Below are 22,447 nucleotides of genomic sequence, written 5' to 3' on the forward strand. Positions count from 1 at the left end.
CAGTGTAAGTATTTGTTCCTCATATATAATAGCCTTTCCTTAAAGCTCTGAACTACTGGGTCTATTCCAGATCCTTCTGTGTTAGTGAACCTACCTTCACAATCTCACTTTGGTCCTTCCATCTTTATATTCTTTTATTCTCTGTGCATTTCCCTTTTTTATGCCCATTTGTGTGTCTCTCCTATCTCTCAAATTCCTTCTAATACTTTTCTGGGATTCTCAGGAGAGAACATTAACAGTTTGTCTTTCTACCTACCTAACTACCTACACACACACACACACACACACACACACACACACACGGTGTATTGTGAATAGAAATGTAAATGGTTCTAAATAATACCAACAGCATGTGGGAAGTAGGCATTCTTTTCAATCAGTGCAGGGTCTGCCCATATTCTGGGTGGGACCTCTCACCTCACTTACCAAAATGTAGATAATTTTTCAGAGGTGTGCCCAGAACCTTGTCTGTCAACTAGTTGATTTTAGATTCTTTCATGTTGAAAATCTGTATTAAGCATTTCATGAGTTTTCTATTACTGACTGTTTTTTAATCAGTTTCAGAAGCCAGAGTGCTCAATAATTGAGGTGTAAGTGTACAAATTCAGTTTTACCTACTAGGGTAGAACAAAGAATTTGAGTCAATTTTTCTTGCCAGACTATCCTGCCTTTTTCTTGATAATCACTTCAAATTATTTCTTTTTCCAAAGATATTTTATAGTCTGCATTTTACTTCTCACAATGCCTTATTTAACCCTAATTTGTAAATGTACAGATATACAGTACTTTGTTTAGCTTTTGCAGAGTACATAAAAATGTCAGTGTCAGCAATCAAAAAAAATGAAATGAAGAAAGCAATTATATTACAACAGCATCAAAAAGAAAATGCTTAGGAATAAGTTTAACAAAAAATATCAAACTGGTACTCTAAAACTCAAAATGAGGCCACTGAGATGGCTCTTTGAATGAAGGTGCCTACAGCAGGCCAGATGACTTGAGTTTGTCCTTAGGGCCTGTGTAGTGAAGGAAGGGAGTAGCTCCTGCAAGGTTGTCATCTGATTCCTCCTCAGGAGCCTTCACATGTACATGTACACACAAAATAAATATATATGTAATAAATTCAAAATGTTGAAAGATAAAAATAAATGGAAATACATCTCATATTCATATTAAGATAACTTTCCAAATTGGATAACATAGCCAGTGAAGATCCAGATGCTTATTTTGGAAGAATTAACAGGCTGATCCTCAAATTTTTAATTAGAATATAAGAGCCCCCAATACCTGAAATGACTTTGAAAAATAAAAGTTGTAGTACTGAAGCTTGGTGATTTTAGGTTCTGGTGATCACAGTGTGCCTCTGGCATAAGGCTTGATTTCTAAATGATGACAGAATTCTGAATGTCTGTGTAAGTTACACTACCTAATATCTTCTTGCCTACTTGTGACCACTTCTTCTCATGGTCTGCATGCAGAAAGGAAAGCTCTCTATGTGCCTGTGGATTGGAGACCACTTAGTTGTTTGGCAAACTTAGATTTCTTGTACACCTAGGAAAACTCTACTTTTATAGCTCAGTTGGCCTTTACTCTTTGTGCAGGTGGAGGAGCAGTCTCTTCTTGCTCTCTGTTTTAAACAAATTGTAGCTAACATGGTGCCTGACCTGTAAACGTGGGCTACATTTTTTAATTTTAATTCTGTGTGCCAAGCATCTACCACATCTCATTTACTTTATATGTCTGTGTATGAGGTGGAGATACTATTATTCCCATGCTTTTAGATGGAAAACAGGAGTTAGTGGGGAAAATAAACTAGAATAATGTCTAGATTATTAATCAATTATTAATAATGTCTCTTTTCCTCCCTCCCCAGTAATTTGATTAAATCTGTTTTGCACTTTTCCAAAAAGAAGAGATGTATTTTTGGCATTATAAATTCTCTCTCCTTCCTTCTGATGACAGCCATAAGAGAGGGAGTGCTTGAAGAGCCTATAGTTGGACTTTGATCACAGGTCCCTCCAAGACCTGGTGGCACCATGATGCCATGGTTTTGCATCTTGCCTTTTCCTGTTGCTTCCAGTGTGGGCAGTTAATAGCTTTCAGGGGTTTTTGAGTTTTCTTTTTAATGAGATAGCAGTTCATTACTATTAATTCTTTCATAGCTTTAGGTAGCTCCTACACTAGGGACCTTGAGTGTAACTGCTTATGCTACGTATGTTTATCATAAGTTCCTTTGTAAGCTTTCTCTTACCTTTTAATATACAATCAAAGATGAACTAAAAGTTTTTCACTCTTAAAACTTTTTGTTTTCTTTTTTGTTTTTGTTTGTTTGTTGAGACAGGGTTTCTCTGTAGCCTTGGTTGTCCTAGACCAGGCTGGCCTAGAACTCAGCGATCCCCCTGCCTTTCCCTCCATGAGTGCTGGGATTAAAGGCGTGTGCCACTGCCCAACTTCTTTATTTTGTTTTTTTTCACTTCCAGAAAAGAAATTATGAGGTGGGCCTGATCAATGAGCCCAATTAAAACAAGTGTTAATTCATCTCTTCGGCTGTTGTCTGAAATTTAGTTTCCAGAATGTGCCATTTGTAACTCATTATGTTAGTCTATCCATCTGTCTGTCTATCCTTCCTTCCTCCGGCCATTCTCTGTGCACCACACTTGGGGCCTTGAATACTAGACAAGTGCTGTGTCACTGAACTCCATCCACACATCCCTAATAAGTCCATTTTCTCACATGATTATTGGTAGATACAAGTTAAGTTTTATGACTTGCTTATTTGCTGAGATTTTAACACCTTTTCCCACATTTCACATGTATGATTATAAAGCAGGTGGGCATAGCCATTATTGTGTCCACGAACACCACTAATACAGAGATAATGCCAGAAGTTAAGGAACAAAAACATGGAGACAGGAGCAGAATTGTTTATATGGAAGCAAATTCTAATGCCTTGATTTCCCATTAGCAGGCACTTTACTATGTTTCTTCCTCCCTAGTTATCAGGGAATATGAAGAACAGAAAAAGCATCCAGGAGCCTAGATTTGATTATTACAGCCATGAACTTCCCGATATTGATCTCAGTGAATGTGAATTCCCACATGTCATTGAAATTTATGACTTTCCTCAAGAATTTCGTACAGAAGACCTTTTGCGGATTTTCTGCAGTTACCAGTAAGTATTTGCAAATGGTTCCAAATGTTAGATAAAGTGAGAGAAAGTCATCTTAATACTTAAAAAAAAAATTATGTCTTTAATTTTTCAGTCCTTTATTTTAGCATTGGGTTTGTGTGTTGTTCAGATCTATTAAAAAGCCTGTATATCAGACTAGTCTTCAGTTTCTTGAAAGGACCAGGCAGCCTTTGTAGACCCAGTTGTAACATTTACAAAGACCATTGTTGGTGATGAATCTGTAAGTCTGTCTTGGTGGTCATTTAGTCCATTTATAGTTACTGTAACTAGTGATGTATTTGAACTTAACATCCAACTGCTTGTTTTTACATTTGCCTGTCATCTCTCCTGTGTCTACTTTCCTATCCCTTCCCTCATTTTTCTAGACTTACAGGTTTATTTTTTTCACATTTCATTTTTTAAAATGTAATCCATTTCCGTTCTTTTATAATTTTTAATCTGAAAATTATAAAAATGTGTGCTTAAATGATTAGTGGCTACAACTATTTTTTTTTTTTGCCTCCTTCTAAATGCTGCAAGATCTTTTTAATTTCATCTCCTACCTTGTACTCAACTTATATGTTGTCATGACTTTTTGATTCATTTTCTTCCTAAATGAGATAGTCTTTATTATTTAACTTAGTAATGGTTTGCTAGTAAACAAACTCAGGTGTCGTGTTTCTTCAATGACTTAATATCAGTTTCATTCTTGTTACAGTTGTTTTTTACTATATAAAGAATTAGTCCTGGTTTTCTGTATGATAATGCTCTACCACTGAACTACACTCTAGGCCTTCATTCTTGAAAACATTTGTATTGTGTATATATTAATAATTCTAGATTTCAGTTATTTTTTTTCTCTCAGAAACATGGAGGTACACTAATGCTTACGGCTTTCTCTTTAGGTGAGATGTTAACTGACAGTCTCCATTTTGTAATCTCTTTTCTCTGGATACACTTGAATTTTTCTCTTTGATTTTGATATTGATAATTTTCACTGTAATGTGGGCTTTATAGATTTTCTTCAAATTTCTCCTGATTGAGATAATGTAGGTTTATTAAATCAGTGATTAAATTTTTAAATTGATTTTTGGGAAGGTTTTAGACATTTTTCTCTTCAGTATTGTCTCTAACCCAGTTTCTCTTCACCTCCTCCAAGAAACAGATTGGATGTATATTAGATTTTCTTGTTTAATTTTTTGTTACCTCTCTTTTGTATAGTCCATTTATTTTTCCCTGAGACATTCTGAATATTTTTTTCAGTTTTAGTTTAGTTATTTTATCTATTCCAAGTTGTGCTTAACTGTTAATGATTTGTGTTGTATTCCAAAAGTTTGTATTGTGATACCTTCAATTTTTCAAAAAGAAATTCTTTTAAAGTCTGCTTGGTCGTTTTTTTAATAGCCTCCCCTCACCCCCATATATCTTCGTTTGCAATATTTTTTTCTATTTCTTAAGTACACCGAACATAGCCCTTTTGTAGTCTCTGGTAGTTCTGTTATCTGAAGCCACTTTAGTTGTAGTTTGTTTCTGGTAGTTTTGTTTATGTCGTGGTGTCTTCCTTTTGGGGGGATTTAGTTACATTTTTACTGTGAGTTGATGTTTTTCTTGAGGTTATATTTATGTGCATTAAGGCCAATAAAAAAAGAGGGAATTTTCTTAAAACCTCTATGGATTTTCCTGTGCCATGTGCCAAGGATGCTAACAGTTTAGGAGTTTTCATACTAAATTGTTAATTTGAGGTTTTCTGGTGACTCAGAAAAAGTCAAATGGGAAACGATTCTTTTAAGTGTTATATGTCACAACTGTTTATTTTGACACATATAAGTGTCTGCTTAATATGGTGTTCAGTTGCTCTACCCTTTTTTGTTATTGCTTTGTTGATTAGGCTGTTCTAAGTGAACCTCATCTATGACTTATAACTTCAAATCTTTAAAGAAATTTTAACATATCTTCAGAATTTATGAGTGAAAAGTCCTGTGGGCTCTTAGTTGTAGTTTGTTTTTAAAGTGACAAGAATAATCTTGCAAATCATTCAACTAAATTTTGCTATATTTTTTGTTTTGTTTTGTTTTTGCTCGTGTTTATTTGTTTTGTTTTGGCAGCTTTGCCATGTAACCCCAGCTAGCCTTGAATTCTTCCCTGATTTACCCTTTAGAATGCTAAGATTATAAGCATGAGCTGCCATTCCTGCCTCAGTTCTGTTTTATAGACACAACAGTTCTTTGTTCTCATAATTTGCTCAGTTTTGCACTGTTAAATGTAGTAGAGTTAAGTGTATTACAGGTGGCCTCTAGAACAGTGTTTTATGTAGTTGGTACATTTTAGGAGAAGGTAAAGGAATCAGAAGTATACATATTATTTATAACTTATAATGAAAAATAGACTGAGGAACAGAAAGACAATCCAGAAAGTTACTAAAAAAAAAGATGTTTAAGGTCTAGAAGAAAGTCAATATCAAGAAGGAGTATACTTTAATATTTCAATCCTACTATTAAAAATGAATCAAATCTATTTGTAGTTTGATTTAAAATTAAAATTCGGTTTATTTATATTCCAGGTGCCAAGATTATAGACATGCTCTGCCATATCCCAACTTTACATTAAAGTTGTAAAATTCTGTTTCAGAGCAAAGCTTTTAATTCTTTCATAAAGAACCAGAGAGTACATATTTCAGGTAGCTGTGCTGTCTCACTAGGACAGCCATAGACAGGTTATAAACAAATGAATGTAGTTGTGAAAATAAAATTTTATTTATAAAAAATAGTTGGCTTTTGTTTTAAGACACAACTTAGGTGTAGCCCAGGCTGGCCTTTTGAACTCCTGATCCTCTGCTTCAGCCTTCAGAAGTGCTGGTGTTTACTACCACATCTGGCCTGTGTCTTATTCTCAAGAAGGGAATAATTAATTAATTAAGTGTTGGTTTTCGAGACAGGGTTTTTCGGTGTAGGTCTGGCTGTCCTGGAACTCACTCTGTTGGCCAAGCTGGCCTCAGTTTCACAGAGATCCCTCTGCTTCTGCCTCCTGGGTGCTGGAATTAAAGGCATGTACCACCACTGCCTGGCAAAAAAATTTTAAGTAGAGTGCTAGAATAGATGAAATTAACTATCAGTTGTTTACTTGTTTTATCAGTTAAACTCAATTAGGGGAAGATACCTGAAAGAAAGCAGAGTGAATAGATTCTGGAAGACATTTAACCTATGCTGTAAACCTTACTATAAATGTGTAGTGTAGATATGTTGTTAATTCAGTTTTGTTAAGACCCAGTATCATGTGCTGTTCAATTCCTGATAGCTCTTTAAGAACATCAATAAGATTAAATCTCAAATTTGAACTACTTTGGATTATCATTGATAAAATTAGACTGTTATTAATAAAATGAGGATCATTTTGTCCCTGTCTAGAATTTCCTCGGGTATTATTGGGGTTTGTTGCTATTTTGGGTTTTGAGACAGTTTCTTACTCTGCAGCCCAGGATAGCCTGGAATTCAAAATTGTCCCATCTTCTCCTCTCCAGCACTGGGTTATATATAGGCATACACTACCATACCAGGTTAAGGAGTAGTTAATTCTTTTGAGTCATTTGCTTTGCTTTTCTTTGTCTCTTCCTAACTGTATCTGTGAGGGCGTTTTCTATAAATTCCAAAGCCATTCTCGAAAGGCTTTGAAAGGACAATGAAGTCTCATGGGCTAAGGCAAGGTCTTTCCATATCTTTTCCAAACTTTGCAGCAGAGGCTCTGACTGTTGAACTTTAAATTCTTCAACCCTGTGGTGATTTTATAGTGTGGTCCAGCTTAAGAAGTTCTCTAATCTTCTAAGTTTCCTCTATTACTTTTTTTGTCAAGGAAATTGTTAAAAAGGGGGGAAGATATTTAACATTTTTCTTTTACGTGGTTTAAGTGGTGATGTAGTAGTGTATAATACCTTAAGTCAGAGTCAACTTTATGTTTCATCACCATCTTCATAAGTGTTAATCTCCCTGGTGACTTTATTGCTATTAATTATAAAAATAATGGACACTGTTTAAAAGTTGCCTTCTGAGTGCTCATTATCATGTTCTTGGCTGATCGTGGACAGTCTCATTTCTGTTTTCCTACCCATTGGTTAGCTTTCATAGTGCCACAAGGTGCTAGGCAGGCTGCCAGGAGAGAAGTCTACCCAGTTGTGAACCTGTGAACCACAGTGACTCCCACAGCTCCAGTTATGCCCATTGGTGCAACATACTACGCATGTATCAGGGGAGTAGTGGTAACCAGTAGCTGTCTGATTGGATTTAAAGTCTTTCCAACAGGAGGAACTCATGCCTGCTGCTGTAAATATTGCTGAGAACCCATGGGTCTCCATATGGGAGAACCTACTGCTACCATTTTGCTAAATGGATACAGCATCCACCCACCTTCTAAATACCAGGAGTCGGGGGCCAAGGGTAGATTTAATTAAAGTAAAACCTATTCATGTATTAAGGGAATTAAAAAAAAAATACATAGGGGAGCTGGGCTTGGTGGTGCACACCTGTAATCCCAGCACTTGGGGAGACAGAAGCAAGTGGATCTCTTGAGTTCGAGGCCAGCCTGGTCTACAAAGCAAGTCCAGGACAGCAAAGGCTACACAGAGAAACCCTGTCTCAGCTAGTATGGGAAAAAAACAAAAACAAAACATAGGGTTTTTGTCATCCTGGTATTCTTTGTGCTCTCTATCTTGCTGTGTTAAAAACTAAAAAGGTATTTTTCTAATGTAGTAAATGTTCATTGTTATGATTCTTTCTAATCTGTTTTTTTAATTGTGATTTTTAAACTTTTTTTTATTTTTTATTGACTTTATTTTATGTGCATTGGTGTTCTGCCTGCATGTGTGTCTATGTGAGAGTGTCAGATCTTGGAGTTACAGACAGTTGTGAGCTGCCATGTGGGTACCGGGATTTGAACCCAGGTCTTCTGGAAGAGCAGTCAGTGTGCTTAATTGTTGAGCTGTCTCTCCAGCCTCTTTTTTTTATTTCTGGCTAGCTATAGTTATTTCTACCCCCCCAACACATACGCCTTTTTTTCCTTCTACAATAATAAAGAATCGTAAACATTTGTGAGTATAGTTGCATTTCTCATTATTTGACTTAATATTTTTTAATTATTTGACTATACTATTTTTTAACAATTTTAATTACATCTCTAGCAATGTAGTATCTGTCTTCCACACACACAGTTTACATATGCATAAAATCCAGGTGACCCTCTCTGACTTCCTGTATTCTTCTATATCTCCTCTGGCTTCCTTTTAAAAAATCCCTTCTCATATGCTGTTCATAGGACATCTCTTGAAAATAGTACATTAAATGCTGTACCTTTCCAGCAGATTTGTGAGGATTAATTAGTTGGCATCTATAAAATGCTCCCAGGTAATTCTATTTATGATGGTATGATTACTTTTAATTTTAGTGGCTTCCATATGCCATGCTGTTTTTATGTCACTATTCCTCTATCTTATGAAATGCTTTGTAAAAATGATTTTAAAGACATTTTCTAAAATCAACTTTAAGAAATATAAAAGTTGTTTTCTTTTGTTACAGAAAGAAAGGATTTAATATTACGTGGGTAGATGATACACATGCCCTAGGAGTTTTCTCCAGTGCAATCACAGGTATCTGTCCAGTGACTCAGGAGCTCCAGGTCCCTTCTTACTGCTTATTTTCTCATGGTACTTGTTCTTACTGCCCTTCCGTTCCAGCCAGTTGGAACTTTGCTCAGCCAGTAGAAGAATAAATTCTTGTTTTTGAGGCATGTGGCTTGGTACCCACATGTTCTTTCCCTCTTCTCTTTAATCCAGCATTTGGTATTTGGAAAGGTAGGTACTACCTCACAGGCCATCTGCACACATAAATGTCAGGCATGATAAAGACCACAGTGAGACTAAATTTTACAGTATTTTTTTTTCTTCAGACAAATGAATTTTAAATAGTATATCCTATGAGATTACTGTAATAGTGACTCTCTGAATATATGGTTGGTCTTTTGCACACATATATACTGTGGGTTCATGGTAGAGCTCATGCAGAGGAATCAACAGCAGTCGGAGGTGCTGGATTGTGAGTTCCTGTCTGAACGATCTCTAGAGCATGAATTTGCATAGGCCAGATAAAATACTTTTGCTTTGAGGAGCAAAAATATTCTGCCCTTACCTAACTGGTTTATTGTAGCAAGAAAGTAGCCACGGTGTGCAAACAAGTATGAATCAGTTTCATAAAGTTTTTACAGAAACAAAAAGCCCATTTGCTGGGTTTGATCTAATCCGTGTTCTAAAGTAATCACCGCCCTACTCATTCACATTTTCTATATTTTATGATTTTGTTATGAAAACCAACAAACATAACTTACAGGAATAAATGCTTTATAAGAAATAGCCCTAAATCTTCTGCATCACTTTATTTTCTTACATTTATTCCTTGCAGCTCGCGATGCTCTAGGTATTAAACATACCATGGTGAAGATTCGGCCCTTGTCACAGGCCACAAGAGCAGCCAAGGCCAAAGCTAGAGCTTGTGCTGGTGAGCCTACACCCTCTCTGCCTTTGTTCCTTTGTTCCTTATTGATGCTGAAGTTATTGTTCATTCCAGCAGTTTCACACAATCTAGAGTTCGGTAGACATCATGTTATTCTATGTTAATTCTATTTATGAGGTTTTAAGGGCAAGAAGAAAACAACCATGTTGGAAATAGGCCCTTTGAGCAGCCACTTAAGTGGCTAAAGGGAAGCAGTACAGTAACCAGGCCTGATGACATCACTGACTAGTTTTCCTGTTTCATTTGTTGAGAGGTGCTGCAAGAAACTGTGTGAATGCAGATAATGCAGCCAGGGTTGTTTCTGCTATACTAATTTCCGTGGATTATCATCTATCAGGGTTGTATTAATTACTGCTGATACTGCCCTTGTTAGTGTATTTTGTATGTTAATTACTGAGCTAAATCACTTGGAGCTGTACTGGTTTCTCTTCCTTACTGTCTTTCCTTTTTTTCCCAGAGTTTCTCCAGCCAGCAAAGGAACGACCGGAGACTTCAGCGGCCTTAGCCAGGAGGTTAGTCATCAGTGCCCTTGGGGTTCGAAGCAAACAGAGCAAAACTGAACGGGAAGCAGAGCTCAAGAAACTGCAGGAAGCCCGAGGTGAGTGTTCCCTGGTCCACAAAGGGTTCACTAAGAGGCATGTGTTGAAAAGAAAAAGGAAAGGGATGAATGCCATTCCATCTTGTCTTTTCTGTTTTCGAGAAGCCTCTCAAATGTTTAGAAGTTGTTTTCAAGCCTTGCATTCAGGAGGAAGCATCCAGGATTTGTCTCCTGTTCACACATCAAGGCATCTAATTAATTTACTGTTACTATGACATAGGCTCCACCTTTGAAACTTCTTGGTTGGTTCCAAACTAAGAAATAAAAATAAAAGTTTTTTGTTTTTTTCCTTTGAAGACTTCACAGTCTCCAAGAGCTTGTTTGCTGTGCTTTTACTGGGCCTATGACTGCTATGACAGTGCCGTGGTGTAATCAGATGGCTTTGATCTTGGTAGAAAGCAGGTTAAGGAAGAGCCAGCAACTAATATTGGTGATAATAACCAGAGAGGGATTTTTGTCTTCTTAAGACAGTCTGGAGTAGATTCACCTGTCTTCCAGTTACTTCTTAACACTCACGAATTCTCAGAAAATATTTCCACAGATCCATAAGCAGAGCTTTTCTTTCTTATAGTTAGGAGTTAGGCTTAAAATAAATCTTCTCTTTATAGGCTGTTGAATTCTAGGTAAGACATGGACTTAGGCTTGACACAGTATTTTTTTAAACAACCTTCAAGCTTTAGACAGGCTCTTTGCCTTTACCCAAGATCTACAGAATCAGTGAAAACAATTCTGAAAATTCCACTTACCAAAAAGTGACTTCATTTTCTCCTTAAACCAATTGAGGTTTCAAGTTCCTTGTTTATTGCAAGTCTAGAAAGGCCATTAATACTTCCTGTCCACTATGCTTTGGTGATAGCAGACAGCTTTCAGACTCTCAGCTGCAATGGCCAGATAACCAGTGAGTGAGAGCGTCATGGCAGGTGTTAGAGTTTCAGAATTGAGCCCAACTAATTCACTTTAATGATTATAATGAGGCAATTTCAGTGGTTTTTTTTTTTTTTCCTAATGCATTGTTCATTGAAAAGTTTCTTATAGAGTATAGAAAATGGAAAAGATCGCTCTTGCTCTTATAGATGGCAAATAACAGAACTGGATTAAAGATGAATGTGCACTATCCCTAATCATTTATATTGGTTATCTCTGAAGAAAATGACTCTTCTGTGGTTAACTACAGTTACCTTAGAGGACAAATAAAGGAGCCTGAGGATGTAGTTCAGTTGTAAAGTACTTGTTTAGCATGTCCCAAGACCCTGGGTTCAGTTCCAGCACTGAACAAAAGCCAACAAAAGAAAATGAGTAGAGGGTAATGACAGTGGTATCTAATGAAGATAGACTCCTTTCGCTGGATGTCTTGCCTTCTCAATAAGTGTAATATCATCTGTAGCTCTGCAAATCCTGCAGCTGTTGGTTGGCCTGGAGAATATCTGAGTGTTCTCTAGTTCTCAGCAGGCACATCAGCGTGCCGCTTCTCCTGTAGTAGCTTTTAAATGCTTTGCTATCCAAAGGACATTTCTGTGGTGCAATTTAAAAATGAGGCTGTTAGCTGAGTGAGCACCCAGTTGCTTTTATTTGTTTTGAAACAAGTTTACTCTGTAGTCTTGTCTAGCCTAGAACTTACTATGTAGCTTAGGCTGCCTTTGAACTTATGGCAGTTCTACATCAAATTCTGGGCTACTGGGTTTATAGATGAGAGCTGCCATACTGGCTTCTCTGTTGCTTTGTAAAATGAAGAGCGTTTGTTTGTTTGTTGTTTGTTTGCTTGAGATGTTGCACTCACTGGGCTGCTTATGCTGAACTTAAACTTGTAATCAACCTGCCTCAGCGTCTCAGCTCCCCTGGTAACTAGAACTCAAGAACACTTTGGTTATAATGAGTGGTTGTAATTAGAGACCAATGGGATGGGTTCTTTCTGTATATTAATGTATTCATTGCAGAAGACCCTTCTGCTGTTCTACGTTAGGCTCTTCTGCTCTTTGTGTCTGAGAAAATGAAGATGGGGATTTTCTCTTTCTAGCATAAACATTCCTCTTTTTAGTATTAAACATTCTCGTGGAGTTGGATGGAGTCTAGGCTTCTCACTTAAATGTGTTTTGTTTCTCTCCTTAAGACTTACAGTCCACTGATGACCGTGTGCACTAAGAACATACAAAACAGGGATCACTTTGATATTTTAAGCAATCGTTTTTCCTTCCTATAACTTCACTCTTCCGTACTTCTCTCTCCCCGTTCTCTCTTTGTGGTGTTGGGATTGGACGCAGGGCCAGTGTGAGCCAAACACTCTGTCACTGAGATATACCCCTGCTTTTCTCTTTTTATTTTTGAAGATTTGTATTATAAGAAATGGGTTCTGTTGATGAAAAGGACTGGACAGAGACTCTCAAGTAGTCATTTTGGTGACATTGCCTTCAACTTCTGATGCAAGATACTGTCTTCAGTTTAGAGTTCAAGTTAAGTAACAGTCAGTCCTACGTTACCCACCTAGAAAAAGGAGAGGAGGGATTTGAATGTAAGCTTCTTGAATTAAAACTCATACATTTTTTTATCCCTCCCCCAGGGAAAAATATTACTTCTGTAAATGAATGTTTGACGTCTGCAAACTATAGTAGCCTTCTTTTTAGTTTGATACTAGCAGCTTTAACTGACAGAACATTTTTCTTTTGTCTGATTTAAATCTGTCTGGTAGTTTAAACCTGTTTTCCTTCTTTTTGTTTCTTAGTAGGAATCTGGAATCTGGTAATCAATCTTTACTAGCAGCCTTTTACTACAAAGACCAAGGGCAGATCACTACAGAAATAAAGAAATCTGGGCTGCGATAGCGCTATTGCCATTTAACTAGCTGTGTGGCTTTCCACAGGTCTTATCACTCTTTTGTCCACTTTCCAACTAAGTGAATGTAATGCTATACTGACCTACCTAACCATAGAGGAGTTTTTGAGTACAACATAATTTAATGTGTAAAAATGTTGAGAAAGTGCCCTACAAATTTAAAATTCTTTTTCTGTTTTATATATGTCATATATATAACGTGTTATATGACATGAGTCAGTATTGATGAGAGTATACTATGTATTGCTGTTTTTCCATTACACATAACAGATGTTGCTGATCAGTCATGGCATTCTCCCTTGGCAAGTACTGACATTGGGCAGTTGATCAGAATTAGCATGGACCAAAATCTATAACGATATTCTGTTATAGGTCCTTTCATAATGTTATGTAATAATCTAACCCTTCTTTGTCCTGCATAAAGAAATCTGTTGACTTCAGGGGTATTGAGGACAAAAAAAGTAACATGCTCATTGTTTCTATGTATGAATGATATTGCTTGCTTTAGTTTGTCTTCATAAATGTTATGGTACTCTGAACTTTCTCTACCCTGCCCCCCAAAAGAGTTGAACATACCTAATCTTTTGAGTTTTTCTGATAGAATTTTTCTATCCTACTTGAATTTTCTTAACCTTTAAGTGGAACAGCTTTTACCTTGGTTGTTTAAGAGAGAGTCACTAAAGCTAGTTCTGAAAGCATTGAGGACAGGGAAGTGCCAGATCATTTAGAGCAGATCACACCATGTGTATCAATAGGATACATAGTCGTTGAGCATGAGCAAAGTCTTTTTTTGGTCCAGCAGAGTGCACAGTGGTTCAGAGTTGTGCTGAGAGTAGGAAGTAAAAGATGATCCTTGAGTGCTTTGGATTTGACTTAATTGAGTGTTTTCAACCAGTGATTTATGCTGAGCGATGAAACCATATAAGTAATGGACTCAATACAGGAATATCTGTAAAGTTTTTCCATGTTTGCTACTCCAAATATTTGATTGCTGACTAAAATTAGAAATGCATGACATTGCTTCTCAGAATAAGCTGTTCTCTCCTCTTCAAGTCTACTATAATTTCATTTCATAACTTAATTTCACTTCATGCTTAGGAGTAGGTGATTAATTGGCTGGTTCTAAAAGGCCAGGATTTGGTTCATAGGGCTAAAGCAGAGGAAGCAAATAATTTGATCATGTAGTTTGATTGATTAATCACTATGAGCTAGAATCATCTCTGGACATTACTTGTTCTTTTGTAGTAAAACCGATCTATCCATGGTAGTAAGCTCTGAGAAACCTTTGCATCCCATTGTTGTGCAGTGCTGCATTACTGACTGAAATCAGATTTTCAGGGTATTTTCATTTTTTCCTGTCCTATTATGTGAAGTTCACTTCATTTCTAACCATATTATAAATATGTGAAATTATTTTACAAAGGTGTAATACTTACCTTTTTTTTGTTGTTGTTGTTGCTTCTAAATCAGAGACAAAATGTCAACACTAGGACTAACTGACCACTTCAAGTGTTGCTAAGATAAACAACACATGGTTTCTTGTTCTTAATACACTGCAAATCATTCTCCAGTTAAATGGGTCCTGATGAGGTCTGGATTACATTTTTCTAGTACACTGATGAGTATATAAATACTTGATAAACTTTATCTAAAGCCTTGCTACAATTATGAGGTTGCTTATACTACCTCCTTCTCCTTAATCTACCAAGACTGTCAGGGGAATAAAGGAAGGCAATTAAATTTGCCCAGGCTTGTTTTTCACAAAGCTTGCTGATTATTACTCTGTAGGTGGCTACAAGTGGGTTTTGTGATCATTTTGTAAGTGCCCAAGTAAAATTTGAAAGTCTTTAATTTACAGCCTTTCTCCTTCCTCCCCCACCCCCCTTTTTTTTTTTTTCTTTTGTCAAATAAAGCATGACCCCAGAGTGTTCCCTTTTCATTCTTCAGTCCTTCTCTTCCCTCAGTGGAAAGCAGTAGCTGAAGGCTCCTTGACTTCAGTCAGCCCATGCAATGACCATTTTTGTCCATTTATTTTCATACTGGGAATTGAAGTCTTCAGGGCTACTTTATGTAAATGTTTCAGGTTAAGCGTTCATTTCTAATGTTCTGTTCTCTTCTGGTTCCTTGCTCTTACAGCTGCTGTGGGGCTGTTTACCGAGTTTACTGTTTTATTTGTAATAAGGACAGTGTTAATGACAGCTTTTTTTATGTAGCCCATCACCTAATGTCTTCTTTTATTAATGTGTTTCTTTCAGTTAATTTTTTCACATGCTTTTCCTTTTCTTTTTGATATTTTCAGATGTCAGGATACTGGAAAGCATGCTGCTTAAAAATAAGGACCTGAGCTCCAGCCTCAGTTCTTCCTGATTATTTAGCCTTAGCCAAATAATCAGGGAACCCTCTGTTCCCTGTCTCAGAGGAGGATTACTTAAAAGTGCCATTTGACCATTATTACTCTATGTTTCATATGCTTCATGTTTTCACTATTTTCTTGTGCTTCTCAATTTGTTTTCCTACTGTTACTAGTAGGAAAAACGAGTAGCTTTCATGCTTTACCACCAGAATTTACATATACATCACATAGACACACACACACACACACACACACACACACACACACACACACGAGTTAGGGGTTAGGAGTTTTTTGTTGGCAAGCATTTAATACTAGATATATTTCAAGATTTCGAAACTTTCCAGGCTTTACAAAGATGACACAGTGTCTATAATATATGTTTTATAATGTCAAAAGCAAACACATTAACACCGATATTTCTTAAGCAAAGTATGTAATGAGTCACATTAAGTAAATGATATACAGATCAAATAGCTTCATGTCTTGTTAGATTTGCTACCAGCAATGAATTTTGACCCAAACTTAAAATAACAGCAAAGACTGTTTTCAAAACTGTTTTGATTTTAGACTCATGAATTATAGGTCAGTCATATTTTTCTATTATTTATGGATAATCTTCCTGATTTGTTTTCTATATTAATGAAAATTTTGAGTTCTAGGAACTCATTTTTCTGTTTTCTATGTTTTTCCATGGAATTCACAACCAATTTTTTATTCATTTCATCCAAGGTTGCTTTGCATTTAAAGCTCCTCTAACTTGTCTCTTTTAAAGAACCATACAACTTTCCTAGGAAATCCTGATATCCTTTGGTAAGTCCATTATCCTTAACATTGCTCATGGAGAACCTCAGCCAGGCCAAGCCTGCCTGCTGTGCAGCTGAGTCCTAGGGCGTAGTAATCAGCCTTCAGTTTGTAATTTGTTGATCCTCATGTTTGGCCTCATGTAACTTTGCTGCTATATTCAGATGATGCCACAAGATGGTGCCCAAATAGCAAGGAATTTCTTTCTTTTACATTTCCAAGTGCCAGTCACTTTCCCAGCCAGCTACCTTTTCCTTAAAGTACAGTCAAGTATAGTTCAGGGGTTTTGTAAGCGATTTTCCTGATTTGGAGGATAGGTTGAAATAGTGTTAATTCTAAATTCACCTTGATTTCTATGACTCACTTGGTTCGTGACTTGTTTATAGACATTGTCAGTCTGGAACAAGAACTCTTAAAAAGAAGCATTTAAGGCTTATGATATACATTTTCTGGTATTAAGTTAGAACCGATGTGTTTATAAGAAACTCGTTGGTCCATGGGTTGCATATGTAATATTGGGGGAATGCCTAGCTCACTTATCTAAACTGGCTTTGAGCTCCTGGGCTGAAGTGGTCCTCCTGCTTTAGTTTTCAAGTGGCTGGGACTGTAAGCCTGTACCACTGCTCTCAGCTAGTGGTTTTGTTTATTTGTGAAAATGGAAAAACAAAACAAAGTTTTTATATTAAAAATTATTAAAGGCAAATTACACAGATTTGTACACTTTTGTCTTAAAAATTAGTTACTGTTTTTCTTCCATTTTATGTGGTCATTTTTCATTTCTGAAGTAGACTCTAGAACAGTGGTTCTCAACCTCTGGGTTAAGACTCTTTTGGGGGGGTTGAATGACGCTCTTACAGGGGTTACCCAAGACCATCAGAAAACACAGATATTTACATTACAATTCTCAACAGTAGCAAAATTACAGTCATAAAGCAACAGAAAAAGAATTTTGTGGTTGGGGGTCATCACACCATGAGAAACTGTATTAAAGGGTCACAGCATTAGGAAGGTTGAGGACCACTGCACTAGAACATTTCTGGTTCCCAGAAGTGCTCTACAAAATACTGGCACAGTTTGACTCTCAATTGTTTCTCATTAAACTTATAGTAGGGAAATAGTGAGCTCCGCAGGATGCTGTTGCCATTTGAGAAGTTTGGAAAATTAAAAGCATATTGGTGGCTCAGTGCTTAAGGACACTGAGGATCTGGCTCCAACTCCCAGTACCCAGCTCTTCAGAGGACCTGGGTTCAAGTTCTAGCACCACGTCATGGCTCAGAACTATTTTTAACTCTAGTTCCAAGGAATCCAACACTCTTCTGGCCTCCCAAGGCACTAGGTATGCAGATGGTACATAGACACACATGAAGGTAAACCTCTTATACATACAAAAATAAATAAAGCATATTCTTAATCCCTGTTGAAATATTATAAAAAGATCAATACACAGGAATAACGGGCAGTTATTTGGAAGCACCAAATAACTGAAAGGTAAATTTAAGTACCTGCTATCAAGACTAGCAGCTAAGTTCTTCTAGGTTCTGACTTACCAATATGACTTTAATTTTTTTTTCAGCTCTTTATCTGTTATTCAGAAACAGAGAGTCTGGGAAAATGGCACACTGAGCAAAAGTGTTTGGCTCATTGCATAAAAGACACTAGTCACTAAACTGATGACCTGAGTTCCATCCATCTCCCACCTTGTGAGAAAGAACTGACTTCCACAAGTTGAAGTTGTCCACATGTCATGGGGGCATACACACATACACATTCTAGAAAATATTTTTTTAAAAAATTGGGGAGTTCAATTTACTGCAGATGTCCTAGTTTGGCTTTTTTTTTTTTCTAGACCATGACCAAAACCAACTTGGGGAAGAAAGGGTTTATTTCATCCCATTACTCCCAAGTCACAGTTCATCACTGAGGGAAGTCAGGGCAAGAATTCAGGATAAGGGACTAAAGCAGAAGCAATGGAAGAATGTTAATTATTGACTTGCTCATCATGGCTTACTCAGAGGTGCCATCACCCACAGTGATCTGAGCCCTCCTATATCAGTCACTAATCAAAAAATGAATGAATGAATGAATGAATGAATGAATGAATGAATGAATAAATAAATAAATAAATAAATGCCCCACAGACTCACCTACCAGGCAGCTCACTGGGGCTGGAGCTTAGTGGTACAGATTGTATATAATGTGTAGAACTCTTAGTTTTATCTTCAGCATGACAAAAGAGAAAAGGGGGAAAGGTAGAGAGAAAAAAAACAAGAATAAAAATGTCTATGTATTGATTCTGTAAAGCACTTGGAAAGCACTGGAATCAGATGAAAGGTGATCAGGAAATCTACCTGTCTTGCAAATAAAGTTGTCTTGTGATTTGATTAAAGGACACTCACTTGGCTGTGTGAAATATGTAATCAGATGATTAACATTGACCTTTATTTACAGAGAGAAAACGTTTGGAAGCAAAGCAACGGGAAGATATCTGGGAAGGCAGAGACCAATCTGCGGTTTGAACATCACATACTGGGAGGAATGAATCCTTGAATTAGGAAGTGGTTCATAGCCTTGAGACAAGAGGATCTTTCCAGAGCTGTGTACATGTAGATGAGCATGTTAAAAGAAAATGTGAACAAGACAAAAGACTGGAGCGTATGGAGAGAACGAGGAGTCCTTTCCTCACTCCTAAATTCAGAACAGTCCACTGTGGTGGATGTTAAAAGGAACCATCATGTGGGAAGTAAAAATCCAAGAGTCCTCAGCATAGAACAGGTCATGTTACTGTGGGTCACACTTCCAGGAAGTCTAAAGCAGATGTAAAGCAGAACAGAGGATTCAAGCCTGCAGTGATAGGCCCACACAGCAAGGTATTCCTTAGTACTTCACAAAATGGAGAACAACAGTAATAGGGACAGTGGAGAGAGGGGACGTGGGAAGCAGTTCAGAGAGACAGAAGTGCCTGGTGTGCTTGGCACATAGAGTCTACACTCCTGGCACCAGAACTTTGAAGCCAGTGACCACAGCGCGTTGTGAGTATTTGGACTCCTGAGTTTGTACTAAGCTTGGTGCCTGGTACTGCTCCAGTTGCACAGCGGCCAGGGGTCTGTCACTTTCCTTCCTCACAGTAAGCTAGTCCCAGGGAGCCAAGTGCCAGCTCCAGTTTAAGCAGTAATGCATTGAGAGGGAGCGATTAAAGACTTTTATAACATAAATCATTCTTGTGTTTATGAATTTTGCCTCCCACCCAAAACCCAACAACGGGAGAAGAAAAACCCATAGATGAGCTATCTAACCTTCATGTCTCTGATGCTGAGCATGGTTTAAACTGATGCTGCTTTATCAATCCTAGTGAGTAGAGTGCTCAACATTTGCTCTTCCCTGGAGGATACTCCCTAAGTGACCATCCTGGCATTTCTCTGTAACAGCTTCTCTTGCCTTGGCCCCTTTGTGTATCTGCCCTTCAACCTCTTGCCTTTTTCCATAGCTGTCAAATGTGACACCCTGCAGGAAACATCTGGCACACAGCATGTTCTGGGTATGATCTTAGCTTGTGCCAGAGGCACTTGGCAAGCAGCACCAGACTATCCAATACAGTCATGAGCGGCCAGGTTGAAATAAACACCTAGGCAGTGAACAGTTTGTGAAAGGACATGGACAGGTCAGAGCCACCAACTGAGGCTTTTTCTGTCTCACATCTGCCATCTTGATAACTTTGGAAAGTAGTTTGGTGCTGAAGAAATGGTAGTCCTAGTCTTTAAGGTGCTGAAGTGGCAAGAACTGGTGTCACATTATGCTTTCAACTAGGGCAGAAGCCTCTTCTTTTTATGCCCATGACAATGATTCTTTTTATGCCCATGACAATGATGGATTATTAGCTTTGTCTAAAACATGGTAGAATGAGGCTCTTCAAATATCCCTCAAATGACACTGGCCTTGGGTCTGAGTCCTGACCTGTTTCTGTTACTAGTCTAGTCTTGGAGCCCTGTCACAACTCTTGAGCATTGTTTCTCTCATTCCGGGTTTGCTTTTCCAGTGACCCCACACAATGCCACCTTTCCATATTTAGGAACATAAGTTGTTTTTTTGATCTTCTGTTTCCACTTAAGTTTTTGGCTTGCACTTATAAGGCCTGTGCTCTGTCTTCACAGAACAGACTCTCTAATATCAGGTCTGTTTAAACAGTCGGTGCATTAAAAGAAAATCCCAAGGATTCAAGCATCGGCTTTTATTATTATTAATAACAATAATTTTGTGTTATTATTATAAATATACTATAATAATATATAAATATAAACATGTTTTGATTTTATGTTATATTATTATTAGTTTTATGCATGTCTGTGAATTCCTGGTAACTGAAGGCCAGAGAGTGTGTCAGATCTCTTGGGACTGGAACTACAGATGGTTATGAGCTACCACATAGATACCGGGAATTGTGCCTGGGTCCTCTGGAAGAGCCAGGCTCTTAATTGCTGAGCCATTGCTTCATCTCCAGCATGGCTGTATACTAAGAGATACTTCTAAGGCACATACTTGCCATGGCTTGACATTCTACCCCAAGTTAGATACCGGACCATGGCCACATATGTGCTGGATATCATTCACCTCTGAGCTATACTCCTATGCTGTATGTGGATTTTTAAAGGCTTGCAGTAACCTTGAGAGTGGGGGGGGGGGGGGAAGGAAAAGTGACTGTTCTTGTCACTTGTCTGTGAAAGTACTTCCTGTTAACTGTTTAGTGTCCTTCCTTAAAAGGCATTGTTAATGATCATGCACAGCCCCATGTTTATTATTCAGTTTTTAGTAAGTCTCACCATTCCCCCAAAAAAAATTTTTTTTTCATTCTAACAGTAATGTTCTAGCAGCCTGTCTTACACCTGCTGATTAGCTACTTTTAACCCTCAGGGTTACTCTTCCAATCAGTCTCAGACAATAAAATTTTTTAAAGTCAGCATTTGAACGTTATGGGGCATTGCTCTTTACTTCTGAAAATGTGCTTATATTATTCCAGTAGTTGGGGCTTCTGTGTATTTGCCAGTGGTTTAAAAAAAAAAAAAAAATACCAGCCATTGCCCAAAACTGACTGCCTCAAGCTTATGTAGGATCAAATCCTTGGTTATCTCTAAACCAAACTTTTATAAGGAGTTAATGAGAGAGCATGTGGCTGCCATTGTCTCATGGAACAGACCTCTGAAATAAGGAGAGTTGTTTGAGCCATATGGCTGCTGTGAAAGAGGTGTTAGCTGTTGAAGATGACATCTTGTGTACTGCACTGTACATATATGGTGGACATCTGAATCTCAGGTTATGGAGAATTTCTAGTGGAAAGTTGGTCCCTGCAATTCTAGTTTTCTCTTCATAGTGTGACTATCTTTGTAGCATTAGGTTAGCTTCTGAGGAGAGAGCTTCTTAGCATTTCAGTTTCTCTGAGGCCTTTGAGTGCCAAGGTGAAAGTCTTCTGAGGTTTTTGGTTCTGTCTGGAATTTGGTGCTAACATTCTTCATCTAGTTATAAAGTCATGCCAACTATCAGCCTTCCCGTGTCTTTCTCTTTCAACTCAGAAGTTTAACAGCACAGCTCTTGTATAGCTTTTTCCAGGAATTAGAACCGGCTGCACCTACCAACTGTGTGATGTGGGCAGGGAGGCTAAAACCAGTGCCGATGGCTGTCCGCCTGGCCTGCTTTTTCTGGCCTCATGGAAACTAGATCTAACAAGAAGCTCAGGGTTACCTCCCTGCCCAGATCTAGTCATCACTCCCACCCCAATCCTCTAGCTAGCTGCACATTCTTTCCCAGACCATTAGCTTCATGTGTGAGTATAATGTTGTCACTGTTTGCTGGATCCAACAAGAAATCAGTCCTTCCCTTGTTTACCTAAACTGTTACACCAAAAAAGGCTTCCTATACCAAATGAAGGAGATGCGGGAATGGAAGAGACAGAAAAAGGCACTTTGTATTCACAGAAGATACCCCAAAACATGTCCTTTTGACTCTCAGGGTAGCTCTTGTATTGTGGGGAGGAGAGTACTGTCAATCACTTAATGTCTGCTACCTTTCAGTTTTGGTTTTGCAGCCTCTGTTATAATAGCTTACTGTCTTTGGATTGTACCTTCTCATTTTTCCCGTTCACCTCTCAACCTTTCTGACCC

General features: G+C 37.7%; 1 protein-coding gene across 3 annotated transcripts in view; it reads left to right on the plus strand.

Annotated features, from left to right (window-relative positions):
• The window catches only part of R3hcc1l (R3H domain and coiled-coil containing 1 like), a 76,619-nt gene extending 57,109 nt beyond the window's left edge, over window positions 1-19,510 (plus strand). For 2 of the 3 annotated variants that reach the window (XM_055630118.1, XM_055630119.1), the window contains exons 3-7: window positions 2,994-3,169; window positions 8,728-8,798; window positions 9,607-9,702; window positions 10,175-10,315; window positions 18,747-19,510. In XM_055630118.1, coding sequence (XP_055486093.1) covers window positions 2,994-3,169; window positions 8,728-8,798; window positions 9,607-9,702; window positions 10,175-10,315; window positions 18,747-18,814 — 552 coding nt within the window. In that variant the 3' untranslated portion in view covers window positions 18,815-19,510. Of the gene's footprint in view, window positions 1-2,993; window positions 3,170-8,727; window positions 8,799-9,606; window positions 9,703-10,174; window positions 10,316-18,746 lie in introns of those variants that run through there. The other variant, XM_055630120.1, reaches the window with a different exon arrangement.
• Window positions 19,511-22,447: the final 2,937 nt, after the last annotated feature.

The sequence above is a fragment of the Psammomys obesus genome, unplaced genomic scaffold (assembly GCF_907164565.1).
Source record: "Psammomys obesus unplaced genomic scaffold, mPsaObe1.curated_primary_1811, whole genome shotgun sequence".
Lineage (NCBI taxonomy): Eukaryota > Metazoa > Chordata > Mammalia > Rodentia > Muridae > Psammomys > Psammomys obesus.